Source organism: Schistocerca serialis, chromosome 6 (assembly GCF_023864345.2).
Source record: "Schistocerca serialis cubense isolate TAMUIC-IGC-003099 chromosome 6, iqSchSeri2.2, whole genome shotgun sequence".
In the NCBI taxonomy this organism is placed as follows: domain Eukaryota; kingdom Metazoa; phylum Arthropoda; class Insecta; order Orthoptera; family Acrididae; genus Schistocerca; species Schistocerca serialis.
In genome coordinates this window covers 407,035,429-407,054,290 of record NC_064643.1, presented here as the reverse complement: position 1 = coordinate 407,054,290, position 18,862 = coordinate 407,035,429, and the positions used below count along the sequence as shown (strand labels likewise).

Below are 18,862 nucleotides of genomic sequence, written 5' to 3'. Positions count from 1 at the left end.
TTACATACAATTTTTAGCTAAACATTTGCATAGTTTGTGTTTTTTCCCATTGAGAAAATTGCATTAAAGGTGACATATAAATATAGTTCTCTCATTACTTGATGGCTGTCTTCTATAAGATGCTAACATTGCATTCACCATTAAGCAAGTGTGGTAGTTCCAACTCATTTACAAATTAGGTATTCAAAAAGTTTGCATTTTGTGGTCAAACATCCACCTGAAGAGTTGGGTAGCCCACACACAAAATGAGGAGCCAACACGACTATATCCAGAACAAGTAAATATTCGTATATTGAGGTGCCATTTTCACCAAGTTATAACAGACAGTGCGGTGAATTTTCTGACATACAAGTAATTTTTAACATTTATAACTGCTGAACTATGACCCCTACCTTATGGTTGGTGTCATCACTTTTTCTTCGTGTTGGGGTTTGCATGGTCAGATGATCCGAAGAACTATGACGGGTAGCTTTGCTACTGGTAGGGGCTCCCAAGCTAGTTCGGTCAAAGGTGATGATTCAAAATAAATGGGACACCCTGCTCCTCCAGGTTGGGGGTTCAGTGTAGGTTCAGCTCCTTCCAGCATAAAAAAGACAGTTGCTATGAAATGCCAAGAAATAGCCTTGGATTCAGTATGGAACAACACTGGAAACGGCACTAGGCAGTCAAATGCCTAATGCTAGAATATCACAGAACAATCACAGATTGGAATGTGGCATTTGGAATATAAGATCACTGTACATCACTGGAGTGTTGAAAGTGCTGAATGACGAACTGAACAGGTACAGGCTAGAAATAGTGGCACTGCAAGAGATAAGATGGTGTGTAATAGGGATGCATAATGATAAGTTCTACAGTTACTTCTATACTGGAAATAAAGAAGGTAAACATCAAATTGGAGTTGATTTTGCAGTAGTCAACAGAATAAGAGGAAATATCATGTACTTCACGGCTGTTACTAAAAATATGGTGGACAAGAATGAAAGGAAAGTTCACAGCCTTAAAATGACGTTGTACCATGCACCTGCATAAGATAAAAATGATAATGAAAAAGATAGTTTCTACAAAGACCTAGGATCAGTAAATGAAGACGCACCCATTTTACATTGTGAAAATGTTCCTAGGTGATGCCAATGCCAGGCCTTTCTGAGATCCTACATTGGCCTCCATAGCCCACACGATTCCTCCAGCAACAATGGAATGAAACAAGTCAGTCTGGCAACTTCAGAAAACCTATGGATTGATTACCTACTTTCCTCACAGAAAAAATTATAAGATAACCTGGAAATGACTTGACCAATCCACACAGAGTAGACAACATATTAGTGGATGCTAGCCACAGAAGTGTTGTTGCAAATGTAAAATCTCAAAGAGGTGCAGAAATGGGATCAGACTACTAGCTTGTGCTGACAACTATTCATGAAAGAACAGAATGCAGAAACTGCAGGAGAAGACAGAAAATAAACACAGGTCTACTGAAAGAGGACCAATGATATGGAGCCTGCTTGCCTGAGCGATACAGGTAGCCGTACCGTAAGTGCAACCACAACTGAGGTGTATCTCTTGAAGGGCCAGATAAACATGTGGTTCCTGAAGAGCGGCAGCACAGCCTTTTCAGTAGTTGCAGGGGCAACAGTCTGCCTTGTAACATGCCTTGCTTTGGTGGTAATGACCACTGCGAATGGCTGAAAGCAAGGGGAAATGACAGGCGTAATTTTTCACAAGGACATGCAGCTTTACTGTATGGTTAAATGATGGTGGCGTCCTCTTCAGTAAAATATTCTCCTATTCAGATCTTCGGGTGGGGACTGCTCCGGAGCACGTTGTTATCAGGAAAAAGAAAACTGACATTCTATGCATCGGAGCGTGGAATGTCAGATCCCTTAATCGGGCAGGTAGGTTAGAAAATTTAAAAAGGGAAATGGATGGGTTAAGGTTAGATATAGTGGGAATTAATGTAGTTTGGTGACAAGAGGAACAAGACCTCTGCTCACGTGAATACAGGGTTATAAATATAAAATCAAATAGGCGTAATGCAGGAGTAGGTTTAATAATGAATAAAAAAATAGCAGCGCGAATAAGCTGCTTTTAACAGTGTAGTGAACGCATTATTGTAGCCAAGGTGGACAAGAAGCCCATGCCTACCACAGTAATACAAGTTTATATGCAAACTAGCTCTGCAGATAATGAAGAGATTGAAGAAATGTATGGCGGGATAAATGAAATTATTCAGATAGTTAAGGGAGATGAAAATTTTTTAGTTATGGGGGACTGGAATTCGATAGTAAGGAAAGGAAGGGAAGGAAAAGTAGTACGTGAATATGGACTGGGGGTAAGGAATGAAAGAGGAAGCCGCCTGGTAGAATTTTGCACAGAGCATAACTTAATCATAGCTAACAATTGGTTTAGGACTCCTGAAAGAGGGTTGTATGTGTGGAAGAGGCCTGGAGACACTGCAAGGTTTCAGATAAATATATAATGGTAAGACAGAGATTTAGGTACCAGGTTTTAAATTATAAGACAATTCCAGGGGTAGGTGTGAACCCTGACCACAATTTATTGGTTATGAACTGTAGATTAAAACTGAAGAAACTGCAAAAACTGCAAAAAGGTAGGAATTTAAGGAGATGGGACCTGGGTAAACTGAAAGAACCAGAGGTTGTACAGAGTTTCAGGACGAGTATTAGGGAATGACAGACAAGAACAGGGGAAAGAAATACAGTAAAAGAATGGGTAGCTTTGAGAGATGGAATAGAGAAGGCAGTAGATGATCAAGTAGGTAAAAAGATGAGGGCTAGTAGGAATCCTTGGGTAACAGAAGAGAGATTAAATTTTATTTATGAAAGGAGAAAATATAAAAATGCAGTAAATAAATCAGGCGAAAAGGAAGAGAAACGTCTCAAAAATGAGATCGACAGGAAGTGCAAAATGGCTAAGCAAGGATGGCTAGAGAACAAATGTAAGTATGTAGAGGCATGTATCACTAGGGTTAAGATAGATACTGCCTGTAGGAAAACAAAGAGACCTTTGGAGCAAAGAGAATTCACCTATATGAATATCAAGAGCTCAGATGGAAAACCAGTCCTAAGCAAAGAAGGGAAAGCAGAAACGTGGAAGGAGAACATAGAGGGTCTACACAAGGACAGGACTATTGATAGCCTTGGGATAGCCACCCCTGACAAAACTCTACCATCTGGTGAGCAAGATGTATGAGACAGGAGAAATATCCACAGACTTCAAGATGAATATAATAATTCCAGTCCCAAAGAAAACAGATGTTGACAGGTGTGAAAATTATTGAACTATCAGTTTAATAAGTCACAGCTGCAAAACTCTAACATGAATTGTTTAGAGATGAATGGAAAAACTGGTAGAAGCCACCCTCGGGCAAGATAAGTTTGGATTCCATAGAAATATTGGAACTTATGAGGAAATACTGACCCTATGACTTATCTTAGAAGATAGATTAAGGAAATGCAAACCTATGTTTCTAGTATTTGTAGACTTAGAGAAGTCTTTTGACAATATTGACTGGTATACTATCTTTAAAATTGTGAAGGTGGCATGGATCAAAACAGGGAACGAAAGGCTATTTACAATATGTACAGAAACCAGATGGCAGTTACGAGGCGAGGGGCATGAAAGGGAATCAGTGGTTGGGAAGCGAGTGAGACAGGGTTGTAGTTTATCCTCAATGTTGTTCAGTCTGTATATTGAGCAAGCAGTAAAGGGAACAAAAGAAAAATGTGGAGTAGGAATTAAAATACATGGAGAAGAAATAAAAACATTGAGGCTTGCCAATGACATTGTAATTCTGTCAAGAGACAGCAGAGGACCTGGAAGAGCATTTGAACGGAATGGACACCGTCTTCAAAGGAGGATTTAAGATGAACATCACCAAAAGCAGAACGATGATAATGGAATGTAGTTCAATTAAATTGTATGATGCTGGGGGAATTAGATTGGGAAATGAGACACTTACAAGCAGTAGATGAGTTTTGCTATTTGGAGAGAAAAATAACTGATGATGGTCGAAGTAGAGAGGATATAAAACGTAGACTGGCAATGGCAAGGAAAGCATTTCTGAAGAAGAGAAATTTGGTAACATCTGGTTCAGATTTACGTGTCGGGAAGTCTTTTCTGAAAGTATTTGTATGGAGTGTAGCCGTGTGTGGAAGCAAAACATAGATGATAAGTAGTTTAGACAAGAAAGCTTTTGAAATGTGGTGCTACAGAAGAAGCTGAAGATTAGGTGGGTAGATCACGTAACTAATTAGGAGGTACTGAATAGAATTGGGGAGAAGAGGAATTTGTAGCACAGCCCGACTAAAAGAAGGGATTGATTGGTAGGACACGTTCTCAGGCATCAAGGGATCACTAATTTAGTATTGGAGGGAAGTGTGGAGGGTAAAAATTGTAGAGGGAGACAAAGAGATGAATACACTAAGCAGATTCAGAAGGATGTAGGTTGCAGTAGTTGCTCAGAGATGAAGTAGTTTGCACGAGATAGAATAGCATGGAGAGCTGCATCAAACCAGTCTCTGGACTGAAGACCACTATATGCATGCAATTAAAATTTGAAACAAGTTTGCTGCCATGGAAGGACAGCGAGGTGATGTAGATACGTTATGGTCCAAGCTCAAGATCGAAGTCAAATGCGCAGCAGATGAAATGCTGAAACCATTGGAGAGCAGGAGGTGGAGCAGAGGATAGTTTAATGACAAGGGTACACATGCAGTTACCGAGCGGGGTGGCGCAGTGGTTAGACACTGGACTCGCATTCGGGAGGACAACGGTTCAATCCCGCGTCCGGCCATCCTGATTTAGGTTTTCCGTGATTTCCCTAAATCGCTCCAGGCAAATGCCGGGATGGTTCCTCTGAAAGGGCACGGCCGACTTCCTTCCCCATCCTTCCCTAATCCGATGAGACCGATGACCACGCTGTCTGGTCTCCTTCCCCAAACCCACCAACCAACCAACCAACACATGCAGTTAACAAGAGAAAAGAGGCTAAAATGTTATGGCTGACAGACAGACACAATGAAAGTTAAGGTTGGGATACATGGAGGCAGCAAGTCCTTTGAACAGAAAAGTGAGATATATAAAAAGCAAGATAACACTGGCAGAAATGGATCAAACAGTATGCAATACAAGAGACTTTTACAGGACAGTCATGCTCTTCAAGAAAGGATATAACGCAAGGATTGATATGATCAAAGACAAGCAGGACAACCGATAACATGTGAAATGAAAACTATGGAGGAATGGGAAAACCTGCAGAAATGCTGATAGAGGGAAGAGAGATCCTACAAGAGAGAGTATACCATCTAATCAGTTTAATTTCGAGGAGGGAAAGAATCCCAACAGAAGGAAGCAGTCTGTCATCTGCCCAATGCTAAGGAAAGGAGACCCAATGATTGCAGCAACGAAAAAGGGACTACCGTACTATGCACAACTTCTACGATCCTGAGCCTGTTGTTATTGAAGTAGCTGACACCATACCTTGAAGAGGTACTTGGATTCCAATAAGTAGCATTTTAAAAAATGAATTGTAGACCAACTACGTATAATAAGGCAAATGCTATCAAAGAGCTGGGAATTTTGCAGAGATATTCACTGTCGTTTTGTGGATTTCCAAAAAGTGTATGGTAGTGTGAAGAGGCAAGCAAACAATATGGCAAGAACTGGAAAGGGTGCAGGTTCCTAGAAAATTAATAAAAATGACACAGGCATGAATACAAGAGACTACATGTATTGTGAAAGTGAGTGGAAAGATGTCAGAGAAATTGGAGAGGAAGACTGAAGTGTGGCTTCTCCTCCCCCTCCCCCCCTCCCCCCCCCCCCCCACCCCCACCCCACTTCTCCACCACCACCGCCCCTCACTGTTCAGTCTGGTTTGGGAAAGAGCAGTGACAAAGGTAATGAGCTAGGATACAGGAATACAGCTGAGTAGAAGAACCAACACTCTGACTTACGCAGATGATATAGTTTTAATACCACAGAATGAGCAGAAAATCTACAATAATCTGCCTGTCCATTGTTGTTTAACATGGATCACCTTACGTTCAGTGGTATGTTTTCCAGTATTTACAGTTGTGTATCTCTTAGGATATGATGTAGAATATTGTGTCTGCTTTGCTTAGTCACATCAGTAAAACAGGGGCCAATGATGTGATTCTTGAAAAGCCCACATCACATGTTGGCAGACAGTTGTCATTGTTTATCCACTTCTTGCAGCCAATGGGGATTTTCAGCTGACCATTAGTGAATATTGCAAAGATTAATTTGCCCAAGGTTTTCAATGATGCTTCACCAGTAAACAAAATCTTTTGTAGAAATTCTGCTTACTTTGCAGTTTTCGGAAATCTGGAACCAATTTTAAGTAGTTGCCATGAAGTTGTCAGAGTGAAATATGGTAAGGGTGAAACACATTAGAATGTATATTTGTAGAACTCTCATTTGGCTGATCCCAGTCACATATTCAAGCTGCTTCATAGTGATGTGTGGATCGAGTGTTAACAGTGCTAGAATGATGATTGCATTTCTCGTATCAGTTACTCTTCTTTTCCATTGATGTGCGTTATTCTTCACGCTTCCCGCTTCTTGAATTTTTTCATCATTTTCGGACAGACAAATTGAAAGATATTGGCATGATAAGGATACTGTTTGGCATATATTCACACTGCTGCTCTTTGCAGTGACATTTCCCATAAATGAGACCCATACCACTGTTTTGACTGTTGCATACATTGTGGAAGTCCATGTGAATAACTTGAGCAAATTTTCTGATTGCCACAACAGCAAAGCACAGATTGATGGGTCTCAAGTACACTGGCAAACGTATGAAACATTTCTGAGTTCAGTGTTTCCTTATGTTTGATACAGTAGGGAAGATGTTTGTAGGACCTCCTCACTTGATGATGGCAGAATGGTGATTTCATGTGCTGTTATAGTTTTACTATTTTATCAGGTTCCACACATTTTGTCACTAATTTTTTGTGTAAAATAAAAAAGATAGAAACAATTTGTTCATAATTTGGCAGTTATAAACATTAAAATTTACTTGCCTGACAGAATATTCATCACATTGTTCACTATAACTCAGAGAAAGTCATACCATTATATATTTACTCATTCTGAATATATTTGTGATGACCTATCTTAACTTCTCTTCTATGTACATTATTATTAATAATATATCAAGGAAAAGGATGGATAAAAAATCTACTCACCAAGTGGTGGCAGGAGTCTACTCACCAAGTGGTGGCAGGAGAATACACGTAGAAAGGTATTACAGTTTGTTAGCTTTCGGAACCAGTGGCGCCTCCTCCTGGCAGAATGGTTGAAAGGGAAGAAAGAGGGGTGAAAAAACTGCCTGGTGAGATTTGTGAAAAGGGGTAGAGTTTGGAAAAGTCGCCCAAAACCCAGGGTCAAGGGAGACTTAACGGATGGGATGGGAAGGAAAGACTGATTGTTGGGGACTGCACCAGATGAGATTTGAAAATGTGAGAGCTGAAAGATGGAAGATTGAGAAATATGCAAGACAGAGATTACTGCTAAAACACTGTGCATGAGTTAATAAGAGTGAAAACCTAAATGCATTGTATGTGCTAGAGGTGGGAGGATGATGTCAAAAAATAGACAGGTCAGAAAATGATAGAAGTAGAAAACTAAAAAGGGAGTGAAGAAATGCTGAGACTGAAGAAATTAATGTAAATTAAGGGCAGGGGGGTGGTGAAAACCAAGGACATGTTGTAGGCCACTTTCCACTTACGGAGTTCTGAGAAACTAGTGTCTGGGGGAAGAATCCAAATGGCACATGTAGTGAAACAGACGTCAAGGTCACAAGTGTCATGTCATAGAGCAAGCTCTGCAACAGGATATTGTATGTTGCCAGTGTACACCCTCTGCCTTTGCCCATTCATCTTAACTGATGGTTGTAATGCCAATATAAAAGCCTGATATATGATATGTGTCATTTCATGGGTGGCTCTCTCTTTCATAGTACATGTCTTGCAAGTTACAGGGCTGGTACAGGTGGTTGTAGGAGGATGCATAGGGAAAGTCTTACAGTGGGGATGGTCACAGAAGTAGGAGGCATAGGAAAGGGACATGGGTGCAGAAAGAGCATAGGGTCCAAAGGATATTGTGGAGCTTGAGAGGGCAATGAAAAGCTATTCTAGGTGTGGTGGGCAGAATTACAGACAGAATGGACCCCATTTCAGGGCATTATTTTATGAAGTCATAGATCCATTCTTTCAGTGATTTTGCCCACCACACCTAGAATAGCTTTTGGTTGTCTTCTCAATCTTCGCACTATCCTTTTCAGACGCTATGCTGCTCCTGCATCCATCATGGTGTGGTGGGCAGAATTACAGACAGAATGGACCTCATTTCAGGGCATTATTTTATGAAGTCATAGATCCATTCTTTCAGTGATTTTGCCCACCACACCTAGAATAGCTTTTGGTTGTCTTCTCAATCTCCGCACTATCCTTTTCAGACGCTATGCTGCTCCTGCATCCATCATTCTCCATATGGCTCCCACCCCTGCAACGTCTCAACTGCAAGACTTGCCGTATGCACCCTTTTACCACCACCTAAACCAGCACTGTAAATGGCAAAATGTGTACTATATACCATGTATATCATATACCAGCTGGTATGTAAACACTGTTCAGCCTTCTTGCATTGGCATAACTACCACTAAGTTATCAGTTAGGATAAATGGGCATAGGCAGTTGGTGTACACTGGCAACACACAATATCCTGTTGCAGAGTGTGTTATACAACATGACAGTCATGACCTCGGTGCCTGTTTCACCATACATGCCACTTGGATTCTTCAGCAAGACACCATTTTCTCAGAACCCCACAGGTGGAACTGGCACTGCAACATGTCCTTGGTTCTCGCCACCTACCTTGCCTTAATTTACGTTAATTTCCTTAACTTGGAACAGTGGTCAAAATCCTGGTCTACATAATATTACAAATATTTTATTTCTAGGCACCCCATCCTACAGCCAACAAATATTTTTTGATGTCATTAAAGAAAGATTTTTTTAACAAGACAGCTTGGGCACATACTGCAAAGAGTTTTCTGGATGATGACAGTTGCCAAAAAGGTCTACAATCACTCTAATTTCACTCTTTGCTTTGTATATACAAAATATATGTCAACACATATGTATTTCTTTCTTACTTCCATTGTTTCACTGTGTGCCTCTCTCTTTCTTCTTTCTCTGTGTCTCACTATGCATTTTACACTTCTTGTCCTTTTATTCTTTTGCATCTCTTCATACTTTGTACTTATCTTGTATTTGATGCCAGCATCTATCTCAGTCAGCTTCTGATTTATGCTATAATGATACATACATCTTTTATGTTATTGTTGTATATCAACTTTAAAGCTTCGAATACTTAATTTACCCAAGGCAAGATGATGCTTTGGATGTAAAAAGTGTTTGTCTCTGCCCTACGGCAGGAAAAGAATAAAATTTCTATGTTGTGCCTATGTACAGCAGATTTCTGTTATGTGTAAATATAGTAAGGTAAGTTCTAGCTGAATGTAATTACGTCGGGAGTAAATGAAACCACTCCCTGAATAACAGAAACATTACCTTGTCGACAGGCACACACAAACAAGAAAGAAAATGTGCTAGCTTTCGTAATAAGTCCTTTCAGCCCACATATGTGCCTTGGTGCAGTGAGGGACATTGGCTGTGTGTGTGTGTGTGTGTGTGTGTGTGTGTGTGTGTGTGTGTGTGTGTGTGTGTGTGTGTGTGCACTAGCTCGACAAAGGATTTGTTCCGAAAGTTAATAAGTTGGGTGTGCCCATTCAACAGGACTGCTGTTTGCTGAGTGATTTCTGACTTTAAGGAATTTGCAGCAGCATGTTTCATATTTATGTGCTTTACCTAGGAGTGTGCAAATTACAAAAATTGGACCAAACTATTGAACATGTAAAATTGCCTTATTCTAGTGAATGGCTACATCTTAAGTGGTAATTTATTAACTTAAAAGAGGAGTGACATTGGCATTTATCAGACTTCTAGCTATTAATACTGTGCTTCTGTGTATTTTACAAGTTATTGTTTCCATTTGATGTACGATTACGATATTTAGATGAGACCCCCAGCCATCTTCTTCGGGTGCAGTGAGTTTAGCCCTAGTGTAAGTCTGTAACAGCAAAATTCACAGCATCTGAAGTAGATGGCTTGGTTGGCCATCAAAAATCATGCATAAAATGGAAACAAGAAGTTGGCAGAACACCTGGAGGCACACTAATTAGTCACACCAAGAAAACCTGAGAGATTACTTATTGTTGTTCATAGCAGACTGAAGGGTTGTAACATAGATACTGTGTAATGTAACAAATGCTGTTGCTGAATTATTATTTATTAATCATACCATATGATTGGTACAAGTTTTGACAATGATTCTATTTCTACTCATAGACGCAATATATTAAAAACTGATCTGTGACACAAGATGATGATGTCACTTGATTGTTAAACTTCTTGGCCACTGAAATAACCATGCTAATTTTGTATCTTAAGATATGTTGTACCTATGCTCACCCTTACGGATCAGTGTACAATGAGGTTATCTTTCAAGTATCCAATCTTCATTCCATTTCCCGATAGTAGTGTTAAAGTTAATTCTCTGATAATCTTCTTCAGTACGCAATGAAGAGCGTGCATGAGAGACCATCATTTTGTCTAACTCCTATCTGAATGGTGAAACTCTGAGAGCTCATTTCTAAATTTGACTTCGGAAGTGTTGTTCCTCAAAGTGGCACGGACTAGCCTGCTACGCTTCTCATTAAGGCCCAGTTGTCATGGGGTGGGTATCACAATCTGCTCATCTATCGAATCATATGCCTTTTGAAAGTCCACTAGGATGACTTCTCAGGGATGTCTGCCATGACTCCAGTAAGGAAGGATGGTAGATATGGTTATAAATTGAAATGACACCAGTCAAACAGCCAAAAGGATTGATTGAAGAAAGGCTAAGGTACTTCTTTGCTGCTTGCTGTATAAGCAAATAAATTAATGTTGTATGACTTCCAGCATGATGCAAGCCTTTCAATTTGTCATTTTTTCGATACCTTAATTGTCAGTTTTGATGGAAGAGTGATAGGCATCAGGAAGCGGGCAATGTGTATATTTTGTTTCATTGAGCTGAAGATTTATATATTAACAGTGGATGAGCTATAGCAAATGATAACAGTTGTTGTAAGCACTACTCTCAGTTTATTTCTTGTTCCTCTGAAACCATTCATTAAACACACATTATTTCTATGTGTGTTAAAGTTTAAGGAGGTTCTGTATATGCCCATAGAAAATAACCAGCATGCTTAATAACTTTGAAGGTTACTGGAATTAAATAATACCACTCACCTCTACTCTCCCTACTCAGTGGGGAAACAGTCAAAATTTTGCTCTTGGCAGATGGGGATTTTCTTGTTACGTATGTATTGTCAAGTTGCAGCACTCTCCTCTTGTTTTGAAACTAGTTAGATAGTAATGATAAAAAAAAGCCAGTATACAGTCTCTATAATAATACTGTTCATATAGAAAGCCGATATGCTACTTACAAATTTTTTGTGCATTTTATTCTGCCAAACTGTATCAGTGTCGCACAAACATACACTCCTGGAAATTGAAATAAGAACACCATGAATTCATTGTCCCAGAAAGGGGAAACTTTATTGACACATTCCTGGGGTCAGATACATCACATGATCACACTGACAGAACCACAGGCACATAGACACAGGCAACAGAGCATGCACAATGTCGGCACTAGTACAGTGTATATCCACCTTTCGCAGCAATGCAGGCTGCTATTCTCCCATGGAGACGATCGTAGAGATGCTGGATGTAGTCCTGTGGAACGGCTTGCCATGCCATTTCCACCTGGCGCCTCAGTTGGACCAGCGTTCGTGCTGGACGTGCAGACCGCGTGAGACGACGCTTCATCCAGTCCCAAACATGCTCAATGGGGGACAGATCCGGAGATCTTGCTGGCCAGGGTAGTTGACTTACACCTTCTAGAGCACGTTGGGTGGCACGGGATACATGCGGACGGGCATTGTCCTGTTGGAACAGCAAGTTCCCTTGCCGGTCTAGGAATGGTAGAACGATGGGTTCGATGACGGTTTGGATGTACCGTGCACTATTCAGTGTCCCCTCGACGATCACCAGTGGTGTACGGCCAGTGTAGGAGATCGCTCCCCACACCATGATGCCGGGTGTTGGCCCTGTGTGCCTCGGTCGTATGCAGTCCTGATTGTGGCGCTCACCTGCACGGCGCCAAACACGCATACGACCATCATTGGCACCAAGGCAGAAGCGACTCTCATCGCTGAAGACGACACGTCTCCATTCGTCCCTCCATTCACGCCTGTCGCGACACCACTGGAGGCGGGCTGCACGATGTTGGGGCGTGAGCGGAAGACGGCCTAGCGGTGTGCGGGACCGCAGCCCAGCTTCATGGAGACGGTTGCGAATGGTCCTCGCCGATACCCCAGGAGCAACAGTGTCCCTAATTTGCTGGGAAGTGGCGGTGCGGTCCCCTACGGCACTGCGTAGGATCCTACGGTCTTGGTGTGCATCCGTGCGTCGCTGCGGTTCGGTCCCAGGTCGACGGGCACGTGCACCTTCCGCCGACCACTGGCGACAACATCGATGTACTGTGGAGACCTCACGCCCCACGTGTTGAGCAATTCGGCGGTACGTCCACCCGGCCTCCCGCATGCCCACTATACGCCCTCGCTCAAAGTCCGTCAACTGCACATACGGTTCACGTCCACTCTGTCGCGGCATGCTACCAGTGTTAAAGACTGCGATGGACCTCCGTATGCCACGGCAAACTTGCTGACACTGACGGCGGCGGTGCACAAATGATGCGCAGCTAGCGCCATTCGACGGCCAACACCGCGGTTCCTGGTGTGTCCGCTGTGCCGTGCGTGTGATCATTGCTTGTACAGCCCTCTCGCAGTGTCCGGAGCAAGTATGGTGGGTCTGACACACCGGTGTCAATGTGTTCTTTTTTCCATTTCCAGGAGTGTACTTCCACTTATTACGGTCTTGCCGAATAGTATTAACTGCAGATACTAAAGGGTGTGACACAAAAGTTCTTCCTCGATAACAATTCTGAACTGCATATTACAGTACAGTTGAGTGACTTTGAAACGAGCTTGACCTGATCATATACTGTAAAATTACAAGGAGTCTGACTTGCTGGGCACTTCTTATCTGTGGGAGATAAAATGCCAAGTACTGCTAACAGACGCATTTACTTAGCTTTTGAAACTGTTAGTTCCCTCCTCATGGAGAAAATAGGGATAGCTAGACAGTTGGGCAACAGGGGCAAATCATTCAGGCCATAGCTGGGGAGAAAAAGATATTTTCTCAAGTGAATTTATATTTTGTACAATTAGGAATTTACTCTCTTAGCTTATGCTGTAACCTATTAGCATTTTCCAGAGTGCTAACCACCACTCCTTAATCTTTGTTTGTTTGTTTCTTTTATTTATTTATTTATTTCCTTCTTGTGTATACTAAAATGATCAACATCTACGGCCACTGATAAGAAAAGGCCAAGCTCTTAGTTACTTTACACACATCAATAGTTCTGAAGTTGCGTAAAAGTGGGCTACGATTTGGCTACTTTATCTCGAAACATTTCAATACTATTTTTACAGTCATTTGTGTAACAAATTCTGACAGAAAGAGAGAAATATAACCTGCTAAAATCCCATAGCATATAACAGACTTAAAATGCTGACCGATACACAATCCAAACACCAAAACTAATTCTTTCTCTTATTATGCCAATTCAACTCCATTCTGTTTTGATTAGTTCTAAAAAAAGACTCAGGTCTGTAATGCGAGCAACCAGCAAAATAATATACAGTCACTTGCTAAAGAACCTCCAGTAATATGTAAATTTTTCGTGTAGACTTTCAGATCTGAGACAGACAATAAAAATTGTTATTTTTCCTTGTAAAACTTCTGTTATGTTCAGATGTTTCTGACAGGATGTAGATTGCCTCAATATAATCCTTACTGACTCTTGCGAAGATTATTATTATGTAACCTCATTGTTTTACAGTGGATTTTTTAGAGGCGATTCGCTAATTGGTACAGCAAATATCAAACTGCAACCATTGGAAACTAAGTGCATTCTTCATGATGCTTATGATGTAAGTAAAATACTTTCATTTTCCATTGTGATGCTATTCTTTAAGATAAGCAGTACATTTATTTTCTATTTTAAATTGCAGTTGCTTGAAGGCCGTAAAACTGTTGGTGGGAAGCTAGAAGTGAAAATCAGAATACGAAATCCAATTGTTACAAAGCAAGTTGAACAAGTGCAAGAAAAGTGGCTTGTTATTGATTCTATGTGAAAATGTTCTGACACATCATTATTCCTCATTTGGCTGGCTGTGTTCTTGTGACATTTTTATTTCTTTCCTTTGTGCTGTTACCAGTAGAAAACTGGAAAGACGAAAAAATGCTCTGTAAATGATAATCACTGTATTGGACAATAATATTTTCAGAGCACATGTATTATTGTATGTATTAAGTTTCAGAATCCTGTTTTGCACTGTAGGAATTACATGTGTGTTTATTTCATCAATATTGTTTTAATAAATAGATATGTATATTTGTATATGGAATGTTATATAAAAAAGCTGTAATATTGTTTTTAATTATGAAATAATTATTTTTTAAAAATAAAGCTCTAGTTACAATTTTATTTTCTGGTAAAACATTATAGTCTTCTGCACTTTAAAAGTAAAGAACATTATTTAATTTTTGCCAGTACATCATCAGTGACTTTTAGAGGAGGCTTCAGGCACATTTTCTCTGGTGTTTTATGTGCAATTTACTTTTTGCAGTGTGTAGATTAAGTGGGTCCAATACTGCATTGTCTGTCACCAGGAAAGAATTTTTTTCTTTTCTCGTTACAAGTAATTTACTTTTCCTGGAATTTTATGTGTACATTTGATAGAGTGGACCCAGATAAGTTATGAGTGATATTGAGTTTAATGAACAGACACAGGTTACTTTACAAATTGGGAAGTTGGCTGCAGGCCACCACAGCATAGTCATTCGAATATTATTCACTGACTATTGCGAGACACAAAACATTGAGCCTTGCAGTGATTTCCTGCAGTCAAACACCAGCTGTTGGCCACTACATGTAAGTTATGGCTAATACGTAACTCAAGAAAAATTCAACAGAACTGCACGCTATCTTTTCGGGTGCAAATGGGGATGCTATGTCAACACAGATACTATGCAACTATCTCCACACTGAATTGTGGATAAAGCACCCTCTGCTTACATTGGTATTTTAGAACTTGCTCATAAATCCCAGGTCCTTATAATGTAAACGATCTTGCATGGCACAAAGTTATCTAATAAATATTGCACAGTACTCTGGGCTTCTAATGATGTATAACAAATCATAGATGGGTTTCAAAAGTGTGGTATTAAATTTTTGCACATTCTGTAAATACTCTTTTTTTCAATGTTTATTCTGAGGCAGTTTTCAAGGAATCATTGACAGAAGATTAAGAGTGTTTACAATAAATGGGAAACTTATTAATAACATGATATATGCAGAAGACACAAGTACCTGCTCATAAATGCAGTGAAGAGTTTGGCTGTCTATTAACCCTTTCAAAACATTATCTAAAAGGGAAATCCCCTCCTTAAAATATTTAGGTACCATTTCGGACCAACAATGTGAATCCAAGTGACACACATAAACAAACCAGGAAACAACTAATGGGAATGAGGGAGGAAAGAGTTAAAGACTAATTCACATTAGCTGTCACATCACGGTATGATGGCACCGTCAAGGTTTCTTGGGAACAAAATTTTTATGACCGACTCACTGTCCGTAGTTGAGCAGGTGACCCCAGACTCATTTCCTCCCGATAGGCGATCCACAGCCTTGCACCCATCCTCCATACTTCGTTTCATCGTGCTTTTGTTAGGTTGTGGTTTTACTGTTTTATATCAGTTGTTATCCTACATATTTTTATTTTCCTTTGTTATTTCTTATTTATTATAGACTGAAAACTATTGAGGACAGTCACGTGAGTTGAAATCATGCGACTTGAACTGACACAACGTGATGTAACGTGACACGACGGACAGTGTGAATAAACCCTAATGTGATGGTGCCGTGTTGTGATGATCAGTGTGAATTGGCCTTGTTTAGAAAGAATTTGTCTGAACACATTATCTGTTGTAGGACCTACCTACATTTGAATGCACCAGCTGGTAACAAGTAATTCCATACATACCGCTAAAAAGAACTATCTTCTACACACTGCTAGAAAGAACTGTCTTCTACACACTGCTAGAAAGAACTGTCTTCTACACACTGCTAGAAAGAACTGTCTTCTACACACTGCTAGACAGAACTGTCTTCTACACACTGCTAGACAGAACTGTCTTCTACACACTGCTAGACAGAACTGTCTTCTACACACTGCTAGACAGAACTGTCTTCTACACACTGCTAGACAGAACTGTCTTCTACACACTGCTAGACAGAACTGTCTTCTACACACTGCTAGACAGAACTGTCTTCTACACACTGCTAAAAAGAACTATCTTCTACATACCGTTAGAAAGAACTATCTTCTACATACCGTTAGAAAGAACTATCTTCTGTAAATTGATATGTATAATAATGGTATTTATATTCTTATCCTTGAATTTGACCATGAAGTAACTCAGAATATTCTCCTGTCAGTTACCACTTTCTTCCGCCAACCCCTTTAATTCATTAACATGAAATTTTTCATGAGGTTTGCAACTGAGAATAGGCGTGATTCAGAGCTGCATGTTTTCTGTTCTGCGTTTGTTATGAGAACGAAAGGTGGAAAGAGGGTACAGGAACTGAAATGGAATTCAGATCTTGAAATGTTTGTATTGTCATCTCTTGCACTGAAACTAAGATACTGAAAATATCAATATCAAAGTCCTTCACTGGATGAAAAGTAAAACGGACTACTGTATTACATATTATAAAACAAAAAAGAACAAAAGGCTTGGGACATATTTTAGGGACTAGAGATATCAATTATTGCAGCTTAATATTGAAGGATGATGGCAAAAATGTCACTGGAAGACGGAGAATCTCATGACTGAAAGACATTTCGTTGATTTCTATACTTCACTGGCCAAATCAGAGTATACGTATTGCCAACATTTGCTAGGCAATATCATCTCAAGAAGAAGACAGAATTGTCTTCCCAGTGGGCTCTTATAAATTAAAAACAATTAGTTTGCGTCAGCTGATTGTGAAGTTTTACACTTGATTGCTTTTGATCATATAACAAAGGGATGAATAAGACTTGTTAAGCAGCAGCTGCAGCAGTTTATGACAGCTGATTGTTTCATAACCTTAAACTATGTGGTAGGTTTGTACAACCAGAAGTACTATTAAACAGGGTGAAGTTGCTTGATTTTGCACTTTCAATGTAAATATTTCTGAAATCAATAAAATTAACATATTGATTTTTCCTTCAGAACATGGGTACTTAAGTGTGGATTGTTTATAACAACAGGGTGACTTTAACCCTTAGCTTCCCAGACCATTTTCAGGTCGCATTCAGCAATTTCAATGGGACAGTGCAGATTTTATGTGACAGGTTACATTAATACCACACAAAAAATATATATTCAAATAAATTTTAAAGTTTATTATTATAAAAAAATACATTTAAACAGAAAACTACACAAAATTAACATGATAATATTAGAGCTATGAAAACTCAAATACCCCGCACTCCAAATTTTCCTTTTTGCTATATTTTTATTTATTGCATGTGTAATAATAAAAACATAAAACACCCCCGAAAAAAATTCAGAAAAATGAAAGTAACAGTAGTACTTTTTAGGTGTTTAGTTTTCTTCTCAGAGGTTTTCTTTCAACTCGCTGGAAATTTTTGTAGAGATTCAAGTCAGATTGGCTTCTAGCAACAATGGCACATATAAGGTGTGTGTCTTCCTTTTTAGGTCACAGGTGGAGCATGATGTGCATTTTTCCAATTGTTCTATGATGACTTCAACCCTTGGTTCTGCTACACCCAAAAGACAGTGAAAGATATACAAAGTTGTGGTACTTGTTGATTAGCTTTTTATTTGTGGTGTCCCAAATGAGTTTACAAGCTTCTTTAAAAATTAAAACAGTTCACCTGAGTATGTCTTCGTAGGGCTTGTGAAGGACAAACACATTCACCCCACTTAATACAGGGTGACAATACAGAAATGTATCTCACAAAATTTCATCCTGCACATATTTTGGGCAATAAATAAACATTAAAGGCTGGCAATCTGTTAACACTGTAATCATATGTACAGTAACTACCTCTGTCAGCAGGTAGAGCAGTGCTGTGCAGTTGGTGCAGTGGATAGTGTTTTGGGTTGGCATGCAGGAGGTTGAGGTTTTGATTCTGGTTGAGGCATATATGTTTTTATTTGCTAAAAGTAGTTCGCATAATATGATACCTGGCACCTTAATCTTCATACAGCAATTACATTCAGTCTTCTACAAAACAGCCATTAAGTTCTACGAACACAGAAATGGAGGTACGATCATTTTCACTGGTCAGCTTTTAAAGAAGCCTTTTTGACGTGGATTATTTCGTGCCACTGCATCTACTAGATTCCAAGCATATTTTCTGTATACCCTCCGCCAAAGGTCCCATCGAAATCATTTGCAAAGCATGTTGCTGGCCATACTGGTTATGTGAGGCCCTAACTGATTGCAATGGACCTGAATGTGTCAAGAATAATAGTTGGTATTAATCGATGGGACCATTGGG

The 18,862-nt window shown here is 39.8% G+C and overlaps 1 protein-coding gene across 2 annotated transcripts in view; it reads left to right on the top strand.

Moving 5' to 3' along the window:
• The window catches only part of LOC126483779 (coiled-coil and C2 domain-containing protein 1-like), a 129,613-nt gene extending 114,844 nt beyond the window's left edge, over positions 1-14,769 (top strand). For both annotated transcript variants that reach the window (XM_050106936.1, XM_050106937.1), the window contains 2 exons: positions 14,122-14,212; positions 14,294-14,769. In XM_050106936.1, coding sequence (XP_049962893.1) covers positions 14,122-14,212; positions 14,294-14,416 — 214 coding nt within the window. In that variant the 3' untranslated portion in view covers positions 14,417-14,769. The remainder of the gene's footprint in view (positions 1-14,121; positions 14,213-14,293) is intronic.
• Positions 14,770-18,862: the final 4,093 nt, after the last annotated feature.